This window comes from Mauremys mutica, chromosome 5 (genome assembly GCF_020497125.1).
Source record: "Mauremys mutica isolate MM-2020 ecotype Southern chromosome 5, ASM2049712v1, whole genome shotgun sequence".
NCBI lineage: Eukaryota > Metazoa > Chordata > Testudines > Geoemydidae > Mauremys > Mauremys mutica.
Genome location: NC_059076.1, coordinates 120791556 through 120818432, shown reverse-complemented (window position 1 = coordinate 120818432; position 26877 = coordinate 120791556). Strand labels below are relative to the sequence as shown.

The 26877-nt window shown below is 42.3% G+C and overlaps 1 protein-coding gene across 11 annotated transcripts in view; it reads left to right on the top strand.

Moving 5' to 3' along the window:
- ABLIM2 (actin binding LIM protein family member 2) overlaps positions 1-26877 on the top strand; it is a 210111-nt gene that overhangs the window by 90835 nt on the left and 92399 nt on the right. For all 11 annotated transcript variants that reach the window (XM_045017868.1, XM_045017867.1, XM_045017869.1 and 8 more), the window contains exons 5-6: positions 10395-10521; positions 14286-14379. In XM_045017868.1, the coding sequence (XP_044873803.1) occupies positions 10395-10521; positions 14286-14379 (221 nt within the window). The remainder of the gene's footprint in view (positions 1-10394; positions 10522-14285; positions 14380-26877) is intronic.

Genomic DNA, 26877 nt, shown 5'->3' with positions numbered 1-26877 from the left:
TAAGAGTAGGTTAGACAAACACCTGTCAGGGGTGGTCTAGATAATACTTACTCCTGCCATGAGTGCAGGGGACTGGAATAGATGACCTCTCGAGGTCCCTTCAGTCCTATGATTCTATAATTCTATTAAATCAGTGAACCAAATGTGAAATGACTTTTATAGTTTTCTGAATATCTAAAGTAACTATGACATGGCCATCTTGTTTGAGTCCAATGGATGCTAACAGGAAGTGTGTGCTAGCCATCTTTGATGTAGGTAACAATGCTTTTTGACTGGAAACACTTATAGGAAAACAACTGAAAATCTGCTGTAATAAAGATGTGTGTATATAGAACTGAAAAGGAAAAACAACAGCAACTTATTCAAAAGTCTGACCACAAATGTTATAAAGGCAACTACTAGATCAAGTAGTAATAGAGATTGTAAAAAATAACTTGGAAAATCTGACCGAGAAAGAAGGCAGCATGCCATTTGCTTTAGCTACTTCTCCAGCATTTAGTAAATATCAGGACGGAACAGTTTTTTTCCAAAATGGCGGAAATGGACAAACATGTTCAGAAATCTGTTAGCTGAATTTGAAACTGAAAGTCCAAAATGACAAATTGTAATTATGCTTCATTAGGCAATAAATGGTGCTTAGGGGTCATGGTCTAAAAAACTGAAAGAGTGGAGAATCACCTTGAAAAAGACTTAATGTTTTAACATAAGAACGGCCATAGTGGGTCAGATCAAAGGTCCATCTAGCCCAGCATCCTGTTTTCCAATAGTGGCCAATGCTAGGTGCCCAGAGGGAATGAACAGAACAGGTAATGAAGTGATCCATTCCCTGTTGCCCATTCTCAGCTTCTGGCCACCAGAAGCTAGGGACACCATCTCTGCCAATCCTGGCTAATAGCCACTGATGGACCTATCCTCCATGAATTTATCTAGTTATTTTTTGAGCCCTGTTATAGTCTTGGCCTTCACAGCATCCTCTGGCAAGGAGTTCCACAGGTTGACTCTGTGTTGTGTGAAAAAAATACTTCCTTTTGTTTGTTTTAAACCTGCTGACTATTAATTTCATTTGGTGGCCCCTAGTTCTTGCGTTATGAGAAGGAGTAAATAACACTTCCTTATTTACTTTCTCCACACCAGTCACGATTTTATAGACCTCTATCATATCCCCCTTAGTGGTTTCTTTTCCAAGCTAAAAAGTCCCAGTCTTATTAATCTCTCCTGATACAGCAGCTGTTCCATACCCCTAATCATTTTTGTTGCCCTTTTCTGAACCTTTTCCAAGTCCAATATATATTTTTTGAGAGGGGGCGACCACATCTGCATGCAATATTCAAGATGTGGGTGTACCATGAATTTATATAGAGGCAATATGATATTTTCAGTCTTATTATCTACTCCTTTCTTAATGATTCCTAACATTCTGTTCGCTTTTTTGACTGCCATTGTACATTGAGTGGATGTTTTTAGAGAACTCTCCACAATGACTCCAAGATCTCTTTCTTGAGCGGTAACAGCTAATTTAGACCGCATCATTTTATATGTATAGCTGGAATTATGTTTTCCAATGTGCATTACTTTGCATTTATCAACACTGAATTTCATTTGTCATTTTGTTGCCCAGTCACCCAGTTTTGAGAGATCCTTTTGTAGCGCTTCGCAGTCTACCTAGGACTTAACTATCTTGAGTTAACTATCTTAACTATCTCTCAAAACTGTAGTTTTGTATCATCTGCAAATTTAGTCACATCACTGTTTATCCCTTTTTCCAGATCATTTATGAATATGTTGAATAGGACTGGTCCCAGTACAGACCCTTGGGGGACACCACTATTTACCTCTCTTCATTCTGAAAACTGACCATTTATTCCTACCCTTTGTTATCTATCTTTAAATCAGTTGCCAATCCATGAGAGAACCTTCCCATGTATCCCATGACTGCTTACTTTGCTTAAGAGCCTTTGGTGAGGGACCTTGTCAAAGGCTTTCTGAAAATCTAAATACACTATATCAACTGGATCCCCCTCGTCCACATGCTTGTTGACCCCCTCAAATAATTTTAGTAGATTGATGAGGCATGATTTCCCTTTACAAAAAACATGTTGACTCTTCCCCAACAAATTATGTTCGTCTATGTGTCTGACAATTTTGTTCTTAGTTTCAACCAGTTTGCACAGTACTGAAGTCAGGCTTACTGCCCTGCAATTGCCGGGGTCACCTCTGTAGCCCTTTTTAAAAATTGGTGTTATATTAGCTATCCTCAAGCCATTTGGTATAGAAGCTGATTTAAATGATAGTTACAGACGACAGTTAGCAGTCCTACAATTTCACGGTTTAGTTCCTTCAGAACTCTTGGGTGAATACCATCTGGTCCTGATGACTTATTACTGTTTAGTTTATCAATTTGTTCCAAAATCTCCTCTAATGACACCTCAATCTGGGACAGTTCCTCAGATTTGCCACCTAAAAAGAATGGCTCAGGTGTGGGAATCTCCCTCACATCCTCAACTATGAAGATTGATGCAAAAAATTCATTTAGTTTCTCCGCAATGGCCTTATCATCCTTGAGTGCTTCCTTTAGCATCTCGATCACCCAGTGGTCCCACGGTTGTTTAGCAGGCTTCCTACTTCTGATATACTTAAAACATTTTTTGCTATTATTTTTGGAGTCTTTGGCTAACTGTTCTTCAAATTCTTTTTTGGCCTTCCTAATTATATTTTTACACTTCATTTGCCAGAGTTTATGCTCCTTTCTATTTTCCTCATTAGGATTTAACTTCCACTTTTAAAGGATGCCTTTTTGCCTCTTACTGCATCTTTTACTTTGTTATTTAGCCACGGTGGCTCTTTTTTGGTTCTCTTACTATGTTTTTTAATTTGGGGTATACATTTAAGTTGAGCCTCTATTATGGTGTCTTTTAGAAGTTTCCATGCAGCTTGCAGGGATTTTACTTTTGGCGTTGCACCTTTTAATTTCTGTTTAACTAACCTCCTCATTTTTGTGTAGTTCCCCTTTCTGAAATTAAATGCTATAGTGCTGGGAAACTGTGGTGGTTTCCCTGCCACAGGGATGTTAAATTTAATTATAATATGGTCACTATTACCGAGCAGTCCAGCTATATTCACCTCTTGGATCTGATCCTGTGCTCCACTTTGGACTAAATCAAGAATTGCCTCTCCTCTTGTGGGTTCCAGGACTAGCTCTGCTCCAAGAAACAGTCATTTAAAGTGTCAAGAAACTTTATCTCTGCATCCTTTCCTGAGGTGACATGGATCCAGTCAATATGGGGATAGTTGAAATCCCTTATTATAATTGAGTTTTTTATTTTAATAGCCATTTTATTTTGACTAGCACTTCTCTCCAAAAAAAGAAACTGGTGCATGAAACATTTGTCTCTAGGCAAGTGAGACAAGGACTGGGGAAAATGCTGACCAATTTTTATTCCGGGTGATCCCATCTAGCACAATCATGTGAGTTTGACTTTGCTATAAGACCAAAATACCAATGTGCAGCCTTATTCATCCGCCTATTCATCTCTGAGTCCATTTTAGGAAAGCTCTGTTTTCTTTCAGGAAATCTCTGTGGACTTGCTGAACTCTAATTCTCTGACATTAGATCTTCTAGTATCCCTATCTGTTCACTTCAGTTCTGGCCTCCTCTCTTTCTCGATTCAATCCCCTCCCACCCTACACTTAATGATTTGGAGGAAAAATGGGAATCTCTCTCTGCTCCCATCCTGCACCACTGCATCTTTAATTGTTATATGATTAAACATCTTCCTTTTCTCTTTAGTTTCTGATGGACTCTCTCTGTAAAACTTTTTCTGACAATGTGTATTAAGGAGAATATATCAAAATTTATCAGCAAATTCATTTGTATCCTACACAGACCTATTGGTTGAAAAGAAATGAGTCAGCGAAGGATGTTACCTCAGAGGCAAGTAGACAAGGACTTTACATAAACAGGCATAGTTGGCATAGCAACTGCAGTATTTGTTTTTAATTGTCCAAAATTTAATAGGAAAAAGAGCTGTTAAAAGAAATACACCCAAAAATGCTTTTCAGCCAGCCAAAAGCTCGAATAAGATGTAGAGTGAATGACAACCAAATACACTGTGTTGTACTAAGTCTGTAAAAATAAAATTCTACAGATGAGATCAAATTAGATTACCAAGTAAAATCCCTGGCACATGCAGGTTCCCAAACAGATTACTGCTTTCTGTTAGAGAACCTATACTGAGGTGTGTAGTGTCTTGTGGGAGTAGGTCTGGGCACACGCCCAAGTGTGGGGTTAAAAATAATTTATTAGCAGAGCTCCAGCAATCTGCTCCACATTCTAAAGGTTTTTGCCCTAGGCTGATTTCAAGCTGTGCTGGGGTTCAGCATAATGGTCTTAAAGAGACACATTATAACTTTCCTCATGCTTCACAAATCCACCAAAGGCAAATGAACATCACCTGCTATAATTCTGTGCTCATTAAAATGCTGGTACTATTACACTTCTTTAGGCTATCTTGTTTGTAGTCTTTATTAATATCACATTTAAACAACTAAATGCACCTTGTATTTTAAACAGAAATTACGCTAAGAAGGTCAGTTTTCAAAAATTTATAATGGACTCCTCTGATTTGGAATCACTTTACCAGCAACAATCTTCCTGGATCTTGAGTGGCTTTGTGCATCTTTTTTTCCCTCCTTAAAGGACTTGTTTGTTTTCCTTTCTGGTGTCTCTAAATGACTCTAGATATCTCTAAATGACTCCTGGTTCTGCCTTTTCTTTCTCAAACTGTCTTTAATAACTTCCTCCAATAATAACTGAGCTCGCATAGAAGAGAAGGGAGATTACTGGGATACTGATGCTAGTATCACTTTGTTTATAACTAGATCATTGCTTTTTCTCACAATCTCTGCATATTTTAACACCTTTTAAGCTGATCTTCTGAAAATACATCAATATATTCTTGTCCCTTTACTTATTTTCAAATCCTTTCTTTTTAGACTGCAACTGCTTAAAGACTTGAGTATCAGAGGGGTAGCCGTGTTAGTCTGGATCTGTAAAAGCAACAAAGAGTCCTGTGGCACCTTATAGACTAACAGACGTTTTGGAGCATGAGCTTTCGTGGGTGAATACCCACTTCGTTGGATGCATGTAGTGGAAATTCCGCTACATGCATCTGACGAAGTGAGTATTCACCCATGAAAGCTCATGCTCCAAAACGTCTGTTAGTCTATAAGGTGCCACAGGACTCTTTGCTGCTTTTAAAGACTTGAATCTGTCATCACACCCTAGATTTTATGCATTCTTCTTTCTCATTAATATATTCCAGATAATGCTGCTGATAAACCTCGAGATCTCCCTGATTTATTTCTCCTTCCAGTTCTGCTTTCAAGGCACTGCAGGTTTGACAGGCTATAGTAGGCCATCATTTAATCATGGAGATTTGTGCAGCTTTGGAATCACTGTCAATTGTCTTCTTTTATAGCTGTTGTTTAATCAGACTGACCTTCTTGCTCCTTAGCTGGATGTCTCTTTTCTTATGATTATTGATCTAGCTGATCAAAAAATGGGAGTGGTGGGAGAGGGGAGCTGGAACTGTGAAAACGTTTGCTACTTTTTCTTCAATGAAATACAAAATTTGCATTACAGTTTTAAATATTTGACACGTTTTGACCTACCCTGATTATTACACAGTAGCACCTATAGACCACAGTCAGGATGATAACCCTCTTCTACTGAATACTATGCAAATACAGACAAAGATACTGTCCCTACACAGAAGAGACATTGTGACTGGCTTTCCCTTTTAGTGTTTTGGATTTGAATTCTGTCATCAGTGATGGGCATTGTTTCAGGAATAGTTTAACTATTAACTAATAGTTTAACAGTTAATAGAAACACATGCATCTTTTCTCCAACCCACATGATCTCACCCTCCCATAGCACAGCCAGCAGTAGCAACCTCTTTGAAAATACCTTTAATTGAATTCATGTCTTCTTTTTTTTTAAGTTGATGTCCTGGGGCTTGAATCCCGCATTATGTGAACTGTCACAGTATGAATCTGAGTGCCAGCCTCATGGAAATCTTACTAAATCCAGTGGAGCACCTGGAGAGGATAGGACTGGGAGCTTTGAACTTCTGTCTCTGAGGCTTTGGAAAGACATTTTCACCTTTCTGCCTAGTGATAATTGCCTATTGCATACAGCACAAGGATGGTGTTATGCATTAACTGGTTAATGTTTGAAAAGTGTTATGTGACAGCCACCATCTTGGTGAACATGCTGGGGATTGAACTAGGGACCTCCTGAACTAAATGAAGGAGCTGCTACAGCTTGAGCTGAAGCTCCATAACTGGGGGCTGTAACAACTTGTGTTTGTGAAATGGCCCCGAGAGGGACTTGTAACACACACTTATCAGTGGGTTACACTTCAAAGGTGAGACATGTTATATGAGCACTCTGTTATAAGTATTATTGTGATCCCAGAACTAAGCACGAGCATTATGCTTTGGGTATATTGGAGCCCTGATACCACACTCCCAATCGTGAAAGTAGTCCTCTCTGAAAATAAAAACACACCACTAATGTATCCTCTCTGCCTCTGAAAATATTCCACTCTGAGCACCACTGCTTCTTGAATCCATTTAAATCTATAGAGACATCACTGTTTTAATAGTACTGACCTGAATACAACATAACTGGGAACATCTAGTCCTCTTTTATTTTATTGCACTCCTAAGCAATGGAAGCTTTCATTAGCTTGAGACTTTTATGGGACTCTGAAAGTAGTGAATGAGGAGGAGTACCTTGTATTTTGCCTGCTAATTAGAAGTGACGGTGTTTTTCTAGGTTGGTATCGTTCTCCTTTTTTACATTAATACCATGAGGTTTGCCCTGGGAAGAGCTGAGAGTGCTCCCCAAGGCCACATGTTTGCCCAGTTCCATTCCTTTGCAAATTGTTTTGCTTTGATACAGCTCTTCATAGTGATTATCTACTTTTATGGCAAGTTTCATCTGCTCCTAGGGACTAAAAGCTAAGTTTTTCTTATTTACTCAATGTTCACACTGAGCTGGTAATATCAGAAAATGGGCTGATTCAATATAAATCTCCTTACTACTTCACTTAGGGTTTGTCTACACATACAAGGCTGCAGCGGTGCAGCTATAGCACTTAGGCCTGGTCTACACTACGTGTTTATACCGAATTTAGCAGCGTTAAACCGAATTAACCCTGCACCCGTCCACACAACGAAGCCCTTTATATTGATATAAAGGGTTCTTAATACCGATATCCGTAATCCTCCCCGACGAGGGGAGTAGCGCTGAAATCGGTATTGTCGGACTAGGGTTAGTGTGGCCGCAAGTCAATGGTATTGGCCTCCGGGCGCTATCCCACAGTGCACCATTGTGACCGCTCTGGACAGCAATCTGAACTCGGATGCACTGGCCAGGTAGACAGGAAAAGCCCCGCAAACTTTTGAATTTCATTTCCTGTTTGCCCTGCGTGGAGCGCCAATCAGCATGGGTGACCATGCAGTCCCAAATCCAAAAAGAGCTCCAGCATGGACCGTACGGGAGATACTGGATCTGATCGCTGTATGGGGAGACAAATCTGTTCTATCAGAGCTCCATTCCAAAAGATGAAATGCCAAAGCATTTGAAAAAAATCTCCAAGGCTATGATAGACAGAGGCCACAGCAGGGACTCAACACAGTGCTGCATGACAAGTGTAACGGAAAGCCAAAGAATCAAATGGACGCTCATGGAGGGAGGGAGAGGGGACTGAGGACTCAAGCTCTCCCACAGTTCCCGCAGTCTCCGAAAAGCATTTGCATTCTTGGCTGAGCTCCCAATGCCTGAAGGGTCAAAAACATTGTTGCGGGTGGTTCAGGGTATATGTCATTGATTTACCTTCCCCTCCACCACCACCCCCGGTGAAAGAAATGGGAAAAAATCATTTCTCGCCTCTTTTCAATGTCACCATATGTCTACTGGATGCTGCTGGCAGACGCGGTGCTGCAGCGCTAAACAGCAGCATCCCCTCCTCTTCTCTCCCTGATGGCAGACGGTGCAATAGGACTGATAACCGTCGTCATCATCCTGTGAGTGCTCCTGGCTGACCTCAATGAGGTCAACTGGGGGCGCCTGGGCAAAAATGGGAATGACTCCTGGTCATTCTCTTCTTTAAGCTTTGTCTCCTGGAGATTCAGTCCTGGCTGGAATACCATAGCAGCTGGAGGCTGCGCTCCTCTCCCCCCTCCCCCCCTTTAATGTCTAATGGAGATTCAGTCCTGCCTGGACTATCATAGCAGAGGGAGGCTGCCTCCCCCTCATTTTATCTCATTAAAAAGTCAGTGTTTCTTATTCATGCATTCTTTATTATTTCATCACACAAATGGGGAGATAACTGCCACGGTAGCCCGGATGGGGTTGTTACAGGGGCACCCCCTAGAATGGCATGCAGCTCATCATTTCTGCAGGACGTCTGCTCTCTGGTTCTTTAATGGGCTTGCCCCATATTCTAGGCAGGACTGACTCTATTTTTAGACAAAACGTAAAGAAGGGAATGACCTGGGGAGTCATTCCCATTTTTGTCCATGCGCCCCTGGCCGACCTAAGCGAGGCCAGCCAGGAGCACCCATGACAGCAGCAGACGGTACAATAGGACTGGTAACCGTCATCGCCAATTTCCAAAGCAGCAGATGGTGCAATAGGGCTGGTAACCGTCTCTGCTACCTTGCAAAGGCAAATGAATGCTCTGTGTAGCACTGCAGTACCGCGTCTGTCAGCAGCATCCAGTACACATACAGTGAGAGTGAAAAAAGGCTAAACGGGCTCCATGGTTGCCATGCTATGGCGTCTGCCAGGGCAATCCAGGGAAAAAGGGCGCGAAATGATTGTCTGCCGTTGCTTTCACGGAGGAAGGATTGAGTGATAACATTTACCCAGAATCACCTGCGACACTGTTTTGGCCCCATCATGCATTGTGATCTCAACCCAGAATTCCAATGGGCGGGGGAGACTGCGGGAACTATGGGATAGCTACCCACAGTGCAACACTCTGGAAATCGATGCTAGCCTCAGTACATGGACGCACACCGCTGAATTAATGTGCTTAGTGTGGCTGCGTGCATTCGACTTTATATAAGCTGTTTCCAAATACCGGTTTCTGTAAAATCAGAATAATCCCGTAGTGTAGACATACCCTTAGTGAAGAAGCTACCTATGTCGATTAGAACTTCTCCTGTTGCCATAGGTACTCCACCTCCCTGAGAGGCGGTAGCTATGTCAACAGGAGAAACCCTCCCATCAACACTGGTGGTTAGGTCAGTATAACTGCATCGCTGTGGATTTTCCACACTCCCAAGCAACATAGTTATACCGACATAAGTCTGTAGTGTAGACCAAGCCTCAGACCAAAAAAAAAAAAAAGCTCCATATTTTTCTTCCAAATTTGCGTGATAAATTTGCTTAGTGGGAATTCAGTGGGAGAAGCTGGATACTCTGCACTTAAGTAAATCAGATCACTTATTTGGGTGCCTAAATAAGGACTTGGAAGCTTTAAAAACCTACTTTTTAAATCGTACCCTGAATCTTTGAGCTGGAATGAGTGAGTGTAGGTGGGATCTGGTCCTACTTGGACATAGCCTAGTTTGCTAATATTAATAAGTTGTGTGATGCTGCAATTTTTGTATATATGCTTAGAACTTCGTTAATATTGGTAAGTGTATTTTATAAATAAGTAAAAAAAATATGTAGCTAGTGATTGACTTTTACATGTGGTACATCCTATGTTACCAACTCTCATGTTTTGATAGTGAGTCTTATGAAACTTGGTGTTTTTTCTTAAAGCTCCAGCTCCTGGAGACAAGCTATTACATGAAACTTTCAGCTTTCCTATTTTTAAGTAAGTTTCTGACACTCATGGTTGCATAAAAAAGCCTGAAAACATGACCTAAGTGTAACCCAAAGACTCAAAAAAACAGGACAAATAATAAGAACCTGAAATTTATTATTTTAAAAAATTGGATTTTTTTTGGATAATTTCATGACTTCTGGGGGACCTGATTTACAAGTTTTGAAAAGCTTGGGGTTGGCAATACTGCATATTGTATACATACACTGTAAATGTATTAAAGTACCTGCAAAATCCACCTCGTTAGAAAAACTAATGTTTCTTTTAAGTAGTCACCCTGTCAGTGATATTATATCTATCCAACTTGCCACCCAGAATGAAGCACACATAGGTGGGAAGCAGGTAATGAGATTCAAAACTTCCTTGTGCAGTTACTATGATAACACCAATGGATACTTGTCTTGCAGTAACCTGTACTATTGCATGCTCATGATCAGTTATGCATAAAGCATATGATTAATTTTGCAGAGGATTTTTCTTTTACAGATTGCGGGGGCTGTGGTTCAGAAATAAAAAATGGACAGTCGTTGGTAGCCTTGGACAAACATTGGCATTTGGGCTGTTTTAAATGCAAGACATGTGGCAAACTTCTGAATGCAGAGTATATCAGCAAGTAAGTTGGAATGAGAGAAGCTGACCAATCCTTATGGTCTCTAGTTCATTTTCAGCATCTGTTAGCAAAAAGGTGTTTGGTTAGCTTGTTGTGTTGTTCCGTGTTCTTAAGACTGTACTTGAATTCTTTGGTAATTATACAAGCATAGCTTTTTCTTTCTCCAATTTTCAAATTGTTAGTGAAAGTGAAGAAATAATACTGCTAGCTTGAGCCAGGCATACTGGAGAAAGGGTAAGTGCAATCTTCTACCCAAGACTCTGGCTATGCACCTAAGTGATTTAGGACCACAATATTCATGGGTCTTATGCTGCTATGTTACTTTAGTGCATTTGAAAATCCAGCCCCTCAATCCTTACCTATACCAGTCCTGCGCTTCTAGTCCTGGCCCTCTTTAGAGCAGACTCTGTTATTACACTGGTGCTGGGATGTGAACAAAAATATTGTCTCCTCCCACAGTGTTTCCTACTAGGAAGAATATCCTAAAAATGTTTATTAAGGTGATAAATTTCTGGTTTTTGTGTCACTCCAAATCCTTGTGATCACAGAGGATTTGACGGCTTACACTGAATTTAACAGCTATGCTGAGAGGCAGCTCAGAGCCAGTTCAAGATCCACTGAGGCCCTGTTTTGAGGGCTTAAGCGGAACATAGTCCCTTTACTGGTCTTCAGAAGAAGGGTTAATTTCTCCCTAAGAGACTGAGGTAGATAGTGAAATGATTTGCTCAAGGTTACCTGGGATGTCTGTGGTAGCCTTGGGCAAGTCACTTACCTATGTGTTTCAATTTCTCCATCTGTTAAAATGGGAGGAAATATTTGCTGCATCACCGGTGTTAGAGGATTAATTTGCTAAGGTTTATAAAACACGTTGAGCTCCTTGGAAGGAAGTTAGGTACATGGCCATCCTTTCCCACATGACTAACTTATAGTGCAGAGGTGAATTAGGAGGTTAGAAGAGGGTAACATTTATCTAACTCCATAGTTAAAATGAAGCAAGATGACTGAGGACTAATTCTTTCTAATATTTTCTATTCACCAAATCAAAAATAGTTTTTTGAAAAACGCAGATGAGCAGTAATTTTTGAATGTGTTTGTTTGTTGGATAAACAAGAAAGGCTTTTGGTGACAGTGATTGCTAAAGGTCTAGTAGTAATATGAAATGATTTTTTTTCCTGCTGTATGGACATATAAAATATACAGAGGGTAGGGTTGAGCACACTGTAGTCTACCATTCTGACTGATAAATCCCAGAAATATGTTCACCTGGCAGGGTTTGCCTTTATTTAATAGGAGAAAAGCATACATTTTTGAAGGGCCAGACCCAAGTTGACTGGTGATAAAGGATTTTTTGTCACCTTTTATCAGAAATTCCAGTGAGAGTGGGTTGAAATATGGAGGGGAAATTGTAAAAGTGTATCCTTTTCTTGTTGAAAATCTTTTCAGATTTGTAATTTTTTGAGCAGCTCTAATTCCAATTTGGGTGTAATAAAGTTTGCATATGTCAGAATGCAGCTTGTTGTTTTTAATGTAAGGAGCAGGGTGAAATGTAGTCATGAGTTGAGCTAAAACCCCATTGACATTGATAGGCTGGGGCTTCTGCTTACAGTTCTGGTAACTGAAGGGTGAGCTCACACCTAAGACAAAAGGAGTGTGTAAAACTGCCCAGGAGCTTTTGGCTGAGAATTGTTTTGGGTAAAGGGACAACAAGACCGAAAAAGACAAGAACAGGGAGAGAGAGAGAGAGAGAGAGAGAGAGCAAAAACCACACAGCCTACTGTGCCCACAGTGTGAACCTGGAAAAGCTAGAGAGCTTTTGGCTCCATTGCCTAAAGAGGCTTGGTCCTGTAAGTTAAGAAACTACTCCTTTTGTTCTTTGTTTCTCCTGCATTCGTAGAAGGAGGACTTTTTATATTCCTTGTAAACTAATATGATGGCATCAAAGAAAATACCAGACTCCATCAATTTCTATTTCCCATGGGAACATCCCCAGCGCCCTGAACATTGACTAGCCACTCAGGTCTAAAAAGGGCAACATTGCTGCAGTTTAAGCTCCATGTGTGCCTCCCCTAAGCCCTGGTCTACACACAGCCCCTGGTTCGAACTAGGGTACGCGAATTCAGCTACGTGAATAACGTAGCTGAATTCGAACTACCCTAGTTCGAATGACTTACCGTCCAGACGCCGCAGAAGCGAACTCCGCGGCTCCAAGGTCGACTCCGGCAACTCCTCCTGCCGCGGTGGAGTACCGGAGTCGACCGCGGCGCTTCCGGTGTTCGAACTATCGCGTCTAGATCAGACGCGATAGTTCGAACTCCGAGAAGTCGAACTTGCCGCTTCGACCCGGCGGGTAAGTATAGACGTGGCCTAAGTTAATTGATTTTTTTCCCTCCGCTTACCTACGTTTTGGGTATGTCTACACAGCAAAGAAAAATCCAAGTTGGCTGGCAGGGGCCATTCGGGGTTTTTTCTTTGCTGTGTAGACATACTCTCTGGGGCTAAAACTCTTCCCTCATCCAAGCCATTCTTCATTTGGTATGGATTTTGCACTATATGTTTGACAGAGGAGAACATCTTAAGCAATTAATGTAAGGCCCATATGCTGTGGAGGAACCTTCAGGGATTTGTCTCCAAACTTGATATGGGGTTGAGAGAGTAGAAAGCATATATAGTAATAAAATAATATCTGCCTACCTCACAGGGGTGTGGATTACATAACCCTCACAGGGGTGTGTAAAACTGAGATCTAATGTTGTAAAATGCATTGAAAATGAAAGGAGCTTTGTGTTACCTCATGACATTGTATTGTATAAAATAGCTTCTATATATTTCACACACAAACACTCCCTAACCTGTGAAAATAAGGCTATTAGGTCTTAGTTTAGGTGTAGCACTATGAATGGAAATGATCCAGATATTTGCTTCTTGTATGAGGTTATCTTAAATAGTGGTTGGAACTCTTTACTGTAGATCAGTTAGGAACCAAGTAGATTTCTGATGAGTTATTTGCAGTGTAATATAATCTGTTTTTATTAATTAGGTAACATAAATGGCTAAGGTTTATTTAGCACCAAAGCTGAGATTTAGAGCTCCCATTGCATGTCTCTGTAAATTTGGATTGTTCATCATTTTAAATCCTGCAAACAAAACCATCCAAAATCCTGCTGTTTACTGCATCCCTGGGCATATTTCCAAGACTTTTCTGTCACTTAGATTGAGCTTTGCATAGTCACCTTCTACAGAGAAGACATTGGCATCTTGATGCACTTTGAAAGTTTGTAACTCAAAAGTGTGTCCATGGAATTAAGCATTAGCAAATGAGCAATTATTCTTGTGTAATTCAGGCTCAAAGTGGATTTAGATGACAAATTAAAAAGGATAGAAAAGTAAATGGAAATAGGGACTGAGTTATTTCTCAGAGTGGGAAACACATGGAATAAGTTAATGAGTAAGACCATCAAAGCAAGTACTATAATGTGTTTGAGCATAAGAGACATTTGATCTTATTATGGAGAAAGAGGAAACTGCTGAATACAGTGACGAAGAAGGAAAGTGGGATTGAGATCAATTTGGCGGACTCAGATTTGGATGAGCCAAGTGTAATTTCCTGTTCATCAAGTATTCAGGTTTTTACCACTTTAATAAATGGGAGGGAAAAGAAGTCTGTAATCAGCCTCTTCTGAAATGCCAACAAGGTTTAGCTGGGTAATCTGCTAGGGGAACAATAAGCATCTTTGAAACTATCCAAGTATTGTCTGTCTTTTCTCTAGGGATGGCGTTCCATACTGTGAAATGGACTATCATGCTAAGTTTGGCATAAGATGTGACAACTGTGAGAAGTACATCACTGGAAGAGTGCTGGAGGTAAGAAGATTCTGTCAACCGGACAGACATCTAGTCTCAAAACTCAAGAGACCTCCTTTGTTTAGGTTATTCTTATGCAAGAGCTGAGTGTTAACATTTTTATTAACTGCTTTTCTCTTCCCATTTCACTCCCAGAACCAACCTGTGTTAAAGCATTCATGTTACTTTTTATGAACCATCAGGAAGTATTTCTATAATTCTGTACACACCTCTTTGCTTGATGCTTTGCTAAAATATATATTTTAAATGGAGTATTCTAAGTTATTGCAATGTGGCAAGGGAGCAGAGTAAAGGTCATTTAGTGGGCTGTCTGGCATGTAACAATGTAAGTGTGTTGTGAAGTTCTAAATTCCATTATTTCATACACATTTATCTGTTCTGTATTTTTCAGAGTTCACAGTGAAGCTATTGGAAAACTAAAATGAACCTTTCAGTATTTTTGTCTGTGGTCATAAATGAGCCATGTTGTAGTTTCCCCAAGCCCGTTTGTTGTTCTGAAAAAAGGTTGGGAATATGTTGTGTGTGTGCATATGCTGTACCCAAAAATACCAAACTGAACCAAGATTAAATTCAAAGCAAAGTCTTCGGTTCTGGTGGATGGTTATCCGATTGATCTATAAAGGTGTGTTTTTCTTTCCCTTCTTCTGCCATATCTCCAGTTATATGCAGTCTTGTTGTAGCCATTTTGGTCCCAGGATATTAGAGAGACAAGATGGGTGAGGTAATATATTTTTATTGGACCAGCTTCTGTTGGTGAGAGAGACAATCTTTCAAGCTTACACAGAGCTCTCTCACCAATAGAAGTTAGTCCAATAAAAGATATTACCTCACCCAATTTGTCTCTCTATTATCTCCAGTTAGTCCACTCAGCACTGGAGTCAGGAGGAGTTCTGCACATCACTCAGCAGTGACCCGTTCTAGTGGATTAAGAATGAGTAATGAAAGGTTGTGAAGGAAGTCTCCTCCTTCCACCTGAGGTGCTCATGAGGCCAAGTCTCCAGTATCCAAAATAGGGGCTGATGGCTTCAGCAGGAAATATACAATACTAGAACTTGAGCAGAAAAAAGTGTTCCTGTGCAATATATATACTGCATTGTGGATAAATATATGTTTTTTTCCCTCCAGCAAATCTTCCCCATCCTTCTGAACAAAGAAACTGGAATTTACTACACATGAATTAGCAGTGCTTCTCCTGCATCTTTGTCAATCTGGCTCACACATGTCTCAGAGTATACTGACTTGCTAGCCAGCAGAGAAAAATTCCTACTTGTTGCCCATTGGCAGTAGTAATATATATTTTTTCCATAACAGGATCAGTGTTTGAGCCACATCCACTGTTGTTACCCCTCCTTGATTTAGTTTGTATCTCTCTCCATGGCAGGTTGGGGAGATGGGTGACAGAATAGACCCCTGTTTTCACACCCAGCACACTATTGTAATAATCTTTGTACAAGGTATGCTATGTAAGGTATCATTTAAAAACTCAGAATTTGCTGGCCAGTATTGTCCTGATAAAATGTGAGGCAACATTGTACACCTCTACCCCGATATAACGCTGTCCTCAGGAGCCAAAAAATCTTACCATGTTATAGGTGAAACAGCGTTATATCAAACTTGCTTTGATCCACTGGAGTGCGCAGCCCTGCCTCCCCGGAGCACTGCTTTACCGCGTTATATCCGAATTTGTGTTATATCGGGTCGCGTTATATCGGGGTAGAGGTGTATGTGAAATTACAAGATTTCTCTGTATGATGTTATTAACACATATTCCAAACCCCACAGTCCTACCCAATCAGAAATCAGCAAACAGGTCTGGCCTAAACAAAGGAATGTGTGCTTGCCTTAATTTGTACTTAAGCAATAAACAGAGTCATCAAGCAGGAAGGGAAAACAGAGAAAGCTCAGACAGATGAAAAAAATCCAGCAGGGAACATCCTTCCACATAGACTGTGTGTCTCTTGGTTCTCAGCTGGAAATGTTTTTCAAGAGGGGGACTGGAACTTTAAAATGGAGGGACAAACACCCCAGACACACACACACCTTCTGTCTCTGGCATCACACCTGCGAAGACAAAGAAACTCTGTGAGGGGTGGGTGGTCCTGACCTAAAGGGTTTGGTCAATAATCTTGCTGGAAGCATGTGGTGAGAAATGTTGCTTGACTCTAATATAGTTTGTTAAGTTAGGCATTTTATCTTTATTTTTTTCCCACCATTTCTGACTTTTATGCCTCATAACTTGTAGTCCGTTAAACTCTCTCTCTCTTTGTAGTTAATAAACTTTTTTTTTACTATTTTATGTAATCCACTGTCTGGTTAACTCTATGTAAGACAATAAACTGGCATATTATTCCCTTAAAGGAATAAGAGATTTAATATAGTTGTACTGTCCAGGAGAGGGCAGAGCAGTACAGGACATACACTTCTGGGGAAAGATCTGGAGCTAGGGGTGTGTTGGGGTCACCCTGCAGTATAACCAAGGCTGGTGAGAGCCAGGGTGTAGCTGGCAGGCTGAAGTTACACAGAGATACTGAGGGTGTGACTTGCATGCGGGAAGGCGGTTTGTGAGCCGTCCAGGTGGCAGCTACTTCAGCAAGGCATTGTAAGGCATCCAGGGTTGCAGGGCAGGGATAACACAGTCACAGAGGGTTGTTGGACAAAAGTAGCACCACCTGCTTCTTGAATTCCTGTTGGCTCTGCAATACATTAAGGTCTTTTTAGGGCCTGATTCTCCACTGCCTTGCAGCATCGGTGCAGAGTGAATTTAAATTGCTTCCATTCTCATTTGGTAGCATTTTACACCCAATTTTCACAGAAGTCAATGATGACACAAGGTGCAAGGCAGTTGAGAATCAGGCCCTTAATTTTTGGTTGATGAGGAAAGGATGAAAAGAGCCTTTGATGTGTAGCAGCAGTAGCACTGGTTTTGGTAAATTGGAAACTGGGTGCATCTACCTGTTGCAGTTTTCTGCTAAGAGCAGGTACATCAGGATGAGTCCATTCCCTGGCACAACTCACTATTTTATTGCACGTATTGGCCGTAATAAACCTGAGAAAGTGTCACCATGTTAAGATGTTCTAGGAGTTTTGTCACCATCAGTTGCATGTGGCCTTTCCAAAGAAGCTGGAAAAGCCCTTCCTTTTGTTTTCAGTTTCTGATGACATTTTTTATGGGGGGGTTGTTTTGTTTTTAAAATGCTATAAAGAAAATACTGCAGGGATGATTTGCCTCTCACTGATATCAGTGTAAATCTTGACTAATTCTGCCAAAATCAGTGGAATTACACTGGTGAAAAATACTCTTGAGAAAGGAGATGGGGGGCCTAAATGCTCTAAAAATTAAGGGAGGAGGATTCTTGCAGTACCTAAAAAGCCCAGGAATCCCTGAGGAAAAATAAAAAAGACAGACACAGTGTTTAGCAGGAAGCAAGCAATGGATTTGAACAAGTAAATTAATCTACGGTATCTTTGCAGCAATGATAAACAATATCCTCAAAAAATCACATTTTTCCACAAGGATAAGATATTTTAAAAAATCCAGACAAAAGGCAGTAAAAAAATATGAATACAAAAGAAATCTGAATCCATATCCAATGTAAACAGCCTTGAGTTCTGTACTTCAGATGTCTGACTGACCTACTCTAATGGGCTAGAATTAGGACATATATCTCAATTCCAGTTTAGTATCTAATCCCATGCTTCCCCCCTGCCTATATAGATGATCTGTCATGTGTTTACATAGTTCTTAGACAGATACAAAAATGAAGCAGCCAAGGCTGCTTCTAACATTTGTCATCTTTGAAAACATTAGCAGCGCTTTCTTTTTTTTTTTCCCAACACTTCTGTTTTCTTTTTATGACCTTGAATATCTTGTGAGGATTCACAAGTGTGATCAAGGACAATTACTGCTAAAGAGGGGAAATGCAGAATAGTTTCTGAAGGGAAGTGCTGGAAGATATCACTTAGGTCATACTAAAACTAGACTGGACAATGCATTGGAAAATGTACGTTGGGGAACAATGCTGCACTGACAAAGGAAAGGACTAGATGACTTAATATGATAGTTTCCATCTCTGATTTCTGTGATAATTAAGTCAGCAGGACAGCTGTTTCCATGCCTAATCTCTGTGGCCAGATTTTATAGTTTAGTCTCCCTCTCCTACAGTTCTTGGTCCATTTTAAGTATTTATTCAGAAGAGAAGGAAGAAAGAGATTAGTAGTGCAAACTGCTCATAACTTACAATAATACAGTTATTTTCTTATGGTGGAAGCCAAATATCATTCATGATTTGTTTACTTAAGTTCTTCCTGCGGCCTATTTTCTGAGGGTCAAGTCCTTGTTCTCTATGTAAAGTCAGAGTGAAATGGATTTAGGACAGGATATCTCTGTGTAGGTAAAGGGAATAGATTCCCCCAGGATGTGGAGTATCAGTGCAGCCTGTCTGTATACTGCCTTCACTTTTATGGAGTATTATACTGGTGGTTGTCACTGATTTCAGAGGTTTGGGCAACTGAATCGGCCTATTTGTTCTGATCTCACCTAGTCTACCTGACCTTGCCCCCGAAACCTCTCTAGTCTGCCTCATCTCACCCCCAAGCTCCCTTAGAATGGTTGCACAAGAATCCACAATAGAACTGTGCATGAAATGTGCAGGGAGATGTGTAGAATCCTCTGGTGTGGTCTGTCATTAGGCTTGCCAGGTGTCCGGTTTTCAGCTGGAAAGTCCAGTCAAAAAGGGAACCTGGCAGGGATCTACTGACCAGACATTGTAAGTCCGGTTACTGAGGGTGGGGGGATGGCGGGGAGAGGCAGCCTGTCACCCAGCCCTGGAAGCGGTGCCTGCTGCGGCAGCACACGTGCACCAGCTTGGGCCGCAGGCCACCCCTTTGAGAAGCATGGGTTGCAGGGCTGCGGCAGAGGGCAGAATGTGGGGGCCCATGGCGAGCAGGGTAATAGGCTCCCAATGGGCATGAAACATGCCCCAGGAGGGAAAGAATGTGATCTGCCTCACCAGCCAGCACTTCCCCCGGCCACGCTCTCAGGCAGCGCCGGGGCGGGGAGAGCTCAAGCAGGTTTGGGGGCTGCTGGACAGATAGATCAGAGGGAGGTGGGGGGCTGCTGGGCAGGAGGTCCACATCCTAGTTCACCAGCAGGGCTGCCTGGCTGTTCCCGTGCGGCCACAGCGCTCTTCTGACCTACACTGCCAGGCGGGCTGCTGGAGCTGGGGTTTGCAAGTCCCTTGGGGCTGCTCATGCTGGAGTTGAGGGGGGGAGAGCAGCAAGAAACAGGGGAGAGAAGGGAGAGGAGTGAATAGGGAGCAGGGCATTGAGGGAAGAGGCGGAGCAGTGGCGGGGCCTTCAGAGAAGAGGCGGGACTGGGGCAGGGCCTCTGAAGAAGGGGCAGGGCCTAAGGCAGCGTTCTTCATTGCAAGGCCTGCGAGCCAGTGGCAGCTTCCATCAACTCTGAGTGCGGCTCCCTGTCGATCATGATCTCCGGCAATCTCTGGTAGTGTTGTGGGGCTGCCGCTAAGGCAGGCTCCCGGCCCCACGCTGCTCCTGGAAGCGGCCAGCATGACCCCACAGCTACAGGGGGGAAGAGGAGCAGAAATCTCCGCACGCTGCTTCTGCCTGCAAGCACCGCCTCTGCAGCTCCTATTGGCCAGGAATGGGGAACTGTGGCCAATTGGAGTTGTGGGGGCAGTGCCTGCAGAGAGGCACAGCAGAGCTAAGTGCCTCCCCAAGGGTTGCAGGGGTGTGTTGGCCCCTTCCGGGAGTGGCGTGGGGCCAGGGCTGCCCGAAGTACATTCCACCCCCTTCAGTGGGCAGGTTCTGAATAGCTCTGCATTATTAAGACCCATATTAAGACCAGCATTTCTCTTCCACCACGCAACCTGCAGCCTTCCGGGGCCAGCCCCCCATACCCTCTCCTGTACCCCAAGCCCCTGCCTCAGCTCTGAGCCCCTCCCTCCCAGAGCCAGCCAAAAAAAAAAGAGAAAGTGCTTTGGAAGATGAAAACTAAAAGTTTCAAGAAAAGTGGACTGATGAGTTTTTCTTTGTGCTTAATGAAACATGCATGAAGCCTGTTTGTTTAACTTGTCAGCAGACATGTTCTGCTTTTAAGCACAGCAATTTAGAATGCCATTACACAACAGCGCATGCAAATTTCAGCAAAAATTACCCACCTGCAAGTAACCTAAGAAAAAGTAACATGGGACAGCTTGCTGCTTTACTAAAAGGCCAGCAAAAAATAATACAGAGATCGAGGTATGTTGCAGAATGTTTGACAGGCATCTTTTGAAATCGCATGGATTTTAGCAAGACATAAAAAGTCATTTACTCACGCAAAGATCATTAAAGAGTGTTTTCTGGCTTCTGTGGAAATCCTGTGTGCTGATTTCAATAACAAAAATGCAATCCTAAAGCAAATAAAAGGGCTGCAACTGTCTGACACAATCATAATGAGAAGGGTGGAGGAAATTGGAAAAGAAATCCGACAACAGTTAACTGCAGATATTTTGGCAGCACCATGTTTTAGCGGTGGATGAAAGTACCGATATATGTGACATCTCACAATTGTGTGTCTGGGTTCGTTTCCCCAAAGAAGAATTATTCTAGGAAAAACTGCTGTTTAATACCTTTGAAAGGTCAAACAAAAGGGGAAAACATTTTGATTGCCCTACTCAATTTTTTTTGCTGAGAATAACTTGGACAAAGCTAACTTCTGTGTGTACAGGTGGTGCACCAAATATGTGAGCCAAGGAGGATGGATTGATTGGCCTGATGAGGAAACGAAAGGAAATACCCAAATTTGCCGTGTTTCATTGCACCAAGAAGCAATTGTGGGTATACTAAAAAATAGTGAAATGCAAAGTGTCGTGCAGTTGGTTGTAAAGGTGGTCAATTTTATTGTTTCAAGAGCGCTGAATCACTGGCAGTTTCGGGCATTACTGGAAGAATACGAGACACTATATGGCAGCCTAGTGATGCACGATAAAGTGAGATGGTTATCTCATGGCAGAGTCCTTGAAAGATTTTTGGGTCTCCCTCCTCAGATTTGTTAATTCATTGAAAGCAAGGGGAAGAAGGAGAAAGACTTAGAAAATCCAGAGTGGATAATTAAGCTGGGATTTTTGACTGATATCACTTGCCTTTTGAATGCGCTAAATCTCCAGTTGCAAGGGAAATAGAAACTTCCTAGTTACATGTTGTGTGTTGTAACTCCTTTTCAAAACAAGATTATAACATTATTCATTCCCGACACACAGTTTGTTCACGTTCTAAAACTCAGAGCAGTCACCTCAGAAAATCCCAAGCTTCTGAAACACTTCAATTACAATTCATTTGTACAAGTATTGGGAGAATTGAGGGTGGAATTTGAGTCTCGATTCAAAGACGTAATGGAGTACAAGGAGTTTTTTAATTTAAATTGAGAACACCCTCCATGTATTATTGACATCTCTGTCCGTTATCACAGACATTTGTTCTGACCATGCTAAACTGAAAAGTGAAATTGCAGAACTTGAGACAAATGACGACATGAAGTCTGAACTTAAGATAGGTGTATGGTCCCCGATACACAATACCCATCTCTGAACCATTGTGTGCAAAAAATGCTGTCATTTTTTGACAGTACGTATACCTGCAAATCCACATTTTCAACAATGACTATTGTGAAAAGAAAACAGAAGAACAAATTGACCAACAAACAGTTGGACTGGGATTGTGATGACAGATTACAAATACTGCATGAACAAAGTCAAGGAGGAACAGGCACACTTTCGTTCATCCAGTTTTTAAAGTAAGTTTTGCATTATTCTGTTCTTAAAAAGTTTATTCACATAGGTGCCTTTTTAATTCCATATATTTTCCTGGTTATTATTTTATAAAAGGAGTATCGTTTTATTGTACAAGTAGACTTTGTTTTAGATATATGAGCGGCTCTGTAACATCAAGCTAGCTTTCTATCCATCTTATAGTGCATTCATCCAATCCATACTTTTTTAACTTGCTGGCAAGAATACTGTGGGAGACTGTATCAAAAGCTTTGCTAAAGTCAAGATATATCCCATCCACCACTTTCCCCATATCTGCAGAGCCAGTTATCTCATCATAGAAGGCAGTTAGGTTGGTCAGGCATGACTTGCCCTTGGTGAATCCATGTTTGACTGTTCCTGATCACCTTCCTCTCCTCCAAGTGCTTCAAAATGGATTCCTTGAGTACCTGCTCCATGATTTTACCAGGGACTGAAGTGAGGCTGACTGGTCTGTAGTTCCCCGGGTTATCTATCTTCCCATTTTAAAATATGGGCACTATATTTGCCTTTTTCCAATCGTCTGGGACCTCCCCTGATGGCCACAAATTTTCAAAGATAATGGCCAATGGCTGTGCAATCACATCAGCCAGCTCCCTCAGCACCCTTGGATACATTAGATCTGGACCCATGGACTTGTGCACGTCCAGGTTTTCTAAATAGTCCTTAACCTGTTCTTTCACTACTAGTGGCTGGTCACCTCCTCCCCATAATGTGTTGCCCAGTGCAGCAGTCTGGGAGCTGACCTTGTCTGTGAAGACCAAGGCAAAAAAAGCATTGAGTAATTCAGCTTTTTCCACATTATTTGTCAGTATGTTGCCTCCCTCATTCAGTAAGGGTCCCACACTTTCCCTGACTACCTTCTTGCTAACATACCTGTAGAAACCCTTCTTGTTACCCTTCACATCCCTTGCTAGCTGCAACTCCAATTGTGCCTTGGCCTTTCTGATTACACCCCTGCATGCTCTAGCAATATTTTTATACTCCTCCCTAGTCATCTGTCCAAATTTCCACTTCTTGTAAGCTTCCTTTTCGAGTTTAAGCTCACCGAAGATTTCACTGTTAAGCCAAGCTGGTCGCCTGCTATATTTGTTATTCTTTCTGCACTTTGGGATGGTTTGTTCCTGCGCCCTCAATAAGGCTTCTTTAAAATACAGCCAGCTCTCCTTGCCCCCTCATATTAGTTTCCCAGGGGATCCTGCCCATCAGTTCCCTAACTGGAACCTCCCCATCAGTGTCCAGTACAGTATCAGTGCTGCCCTTGTGGAAATTGCTGTCTGGGTTCTGTATGCATTTGTTCCAAGCTGCTATCTTGAGGTGGAAGCTCAGGGTGGATGGAGGTTGCTTTACAACAGCTGAGTTTGGTTTAAGCAAGGAGTGCTAGAACTGTAAAACTGCTTAGAAAAAAATGGTTTGTTTATTTTAGTGTCTGCAGAATGGCTTTGCTCCCAATACAGCAGCAAACGACATCAGGGAAGAACACAGAAAATAAACAAACATTATAATCCCAAGCTGTTAATTTTTAAAACCAGCCGTTTTGCTTCTGTCATGGTGCAGGAGGCTTCTCTATGTTTTGGCACCAAGAAAACCTTGGTTTCTGTTTTTGTGTCCCAAACAGCTATTTGTGAATTTAATACCTCAATTTGCACTAATACAGACAGAAATTAAACATAATTTAAACTTTTTTTAACAATACGCCCTGTTCTGGATCAGGGACTGATCCAAACTCCATGCAAGTCAGTGGGTCTTTCCATTCGCTTAAGTGGCCTTTCTTGTTCCCAGCCAGAATAGGGGCAGATTCTGTATTCTGAGCACATTGTGCTTGGTACTGAAATGGAAGGCTGAGGGTCAGCAGTGGCTTTGAGAAGCCTTAAGATTACCCAGAGCCCCAAAGTGCTACTGTAGCAGCAGGGGATCATTTGGATGCAGTGGTGTCCTCCCCACTTCTCTGTTTGCCCTACCACAATCCCTGACCAGATACTGGAAGGCGGTGGCATAGGAGCAGCTATGATGGTACTCTGCCACTGGAAGATTCAGTCACACAAGGAGAGTCCTCTTTTTTTCTGGATTTACTGGAAACAAGGCTATTGTGCACTGCAGACCAGAATAAATAAGATGTATTGTGGGCAATGAATTTGGCTTTATAATGCTCATTCTTAATTGGGTGAGTAGAGTCAAATAAGGTGTGTATCAAAACAACCCACCCACATATGGGCTATCTCCCCTTCTTTGGGATTGTTGAATCTTTAAGAAGCAGTTGCAAAATACTCCATCCCTCTGAGAGGAATTCAAGTTACTTCTGTGGTGTGTTTAGTGAGAAGAGCCAAACAGCATTTCACACACACACATCTACTTTTTTTCATTGCTTCATTCAGACAAACTTCTGTTGATTTCAGGATTTGTCCCCATAATAGGAAGAAGGGGATATCCTACTGGAAGCAAGTCATGCTGGCTTTTTTCATGTCTGTCCTAGCCACTGGACTGTGGAATGATTCTTGCTTTTTCTCTGGACCAGTTAATATTTAATTATTCAATAGAGGCATCCCCACATCAGAATTTCCCCTAACCCAAGGTTTAGGACACTCTCCTGAGAGGTGGCAGATTCCTGTTCAAACCCTGTGCTGTGTCAAGCAGAGGGAGGACTTGAACCAGGTGCCCCACATCCTGAGTATCCTAACCAGTAAGCTTAAGGCCTCCTTTCCCCCCTCTAGCTACCCCCTGCATTGTGTATTATTAAGTGGTCTCTGACCACTCCTACCAGATTGAGCCCAGTATGTGAGGAAGGCGCTCCTCCAGCTATCTTCCCCTGGTTCATAAGAACATAAGAACGGCCATACTCGGTCAGATCAATGGTCTATCTAGCCCAGTATTCTGTCTTCCGACAGTGTCCAATGCCAGATGCTTCAGAGGGAATGAACAGAACATGGCAATTTATCAAGTACTTCATCCCCTGTCATACAGTTTCAGCTTCTGGCAGTCAGAGGTTTAGGGACACCCAGCACATGGAGTTGCGTCCATGACTATCTTGTCTAGGGCGACCAGACGTCCTGATTTTATCAGGACTGTCCCGATATTTACTTGTTTGTCCTGCGTCGGTCGGGACGCAAATTGTCCCGATATTTTGCCCTCCGATGCACAGGCGGAGGGGGCTCACACCTCCCCCTTCCCCAACTCCACCCCGGCCCCGCCCTGACTCCACCCCTCCCTCCACCATTGGATCCCTCCCCAAATCCCTGCCCTGAACCCCCCAGCCCCACCCACTCACTGCCCTATTGGATCCCTCCCCAGATCCCCACCCTGGCCCCGCCTCTTCCCCAAGCACGCCGCATATCTCCTCCTCACCCCTCCCTCCCAAGCTTGCACTAATCAGCTGTATGGCGGGAGGGGGGAGAAGCAGGACGCGGCAGCCAGCTCAGGGGAGTTGGAGGCAGAGCGAAGGCGAGCTGGTGTGGGGACGTGGAGCTGTCAGTGGGTGCTCAGCCCCCACCAATTTTTCCTATGCTCTGTCAGCTCTTGGTTTTTGCTTTTGTTTGTTTTTTTTGCTTTTTTCCTTTGCTGCCGGCTCGGGTTTTTTGCACCCACGAAAGCTCATGCTGCAAAACGTCTGTTAGTCTATAAGGTGCCACAGGATTCTTTGCTGCTTCTACAGAACCAGACTAACACGGCTACCCCTCTGATACTTGGTTGTTGTTGTGGTTGCTCTGCCATGCCCCTCCCCCCATCTCTCATCTGATCACCCTAATCTTGTCTAATCACCATTGGTGGACCTGTGCTCCATGAACTTATCTAAATCTTTTTCATACCCATTTCTACTTTTGGCCTTCACAACATGCCATGGCAGTGAGTTCCACAGGTTGACTGTCCATTATGAAGAAGTAGATCCTTATGGTTTTTTTAAACCCGCTGCCTACTAATTTAATTGGGTGATGCCTGTTTCTTGTGTTCCATGAAGGGGTAAGCAACGCTTCCTTATTCACTTTTCCACACCATTCATGATTTTATAGAGCTCTATCATATCCCCTCCTTAGTCGTCTCTTTTCTAATCTGCACAGTCCCAGTGTTTTTAATCTTCCTCATATGGAAGTGGTTCCATACCCCTAATCTATCATGGATCGTCCTGGGGTTTAAGCAGGAGCTAGGTGTCCAGACACCTGGAGTGAGGCAGCATTATGCATGCCTCAAGGCAGAATCATAGGCTTGTAAGGAATGTCGTGAGGATAAATATATTAAAGATTGTGAAGCGCTCAGGTACCACAGTAATGGGAGGCCATATAACCACTTTAGATCGATAGTAGGGGTGCACAACACAATGATAGGCTGAGCTAAGTGGTAATAGAGCCTTTTGTGTGTTTCTAGTTATCAAGGACAGGCAAGTCAGAGCCTCCTCCAGTAGTAAACACTATAGGTGGATTTGTTTGCCATTCATCTGAATAAGCAGGTTAAGCAGTTTTGCAGGGATGCACCACACCCCAATCCTTCTCTGATGACAATAAATCCTTCTATCAGCAATGGGTTACTTTTTTTTCACTCTGGATTAGACATCTATAGATTCCACATTATCCATAACTAGAGACTTAGGGCTCAAGTATGTCCTGCCGTAGATGGTGTACATTGTCCTGTCAGTTGCCACTGCAGTGTCCACATGTCTCCCATGGCTGCAGATGGCTTCCTAAAATATGCTGTACTATGG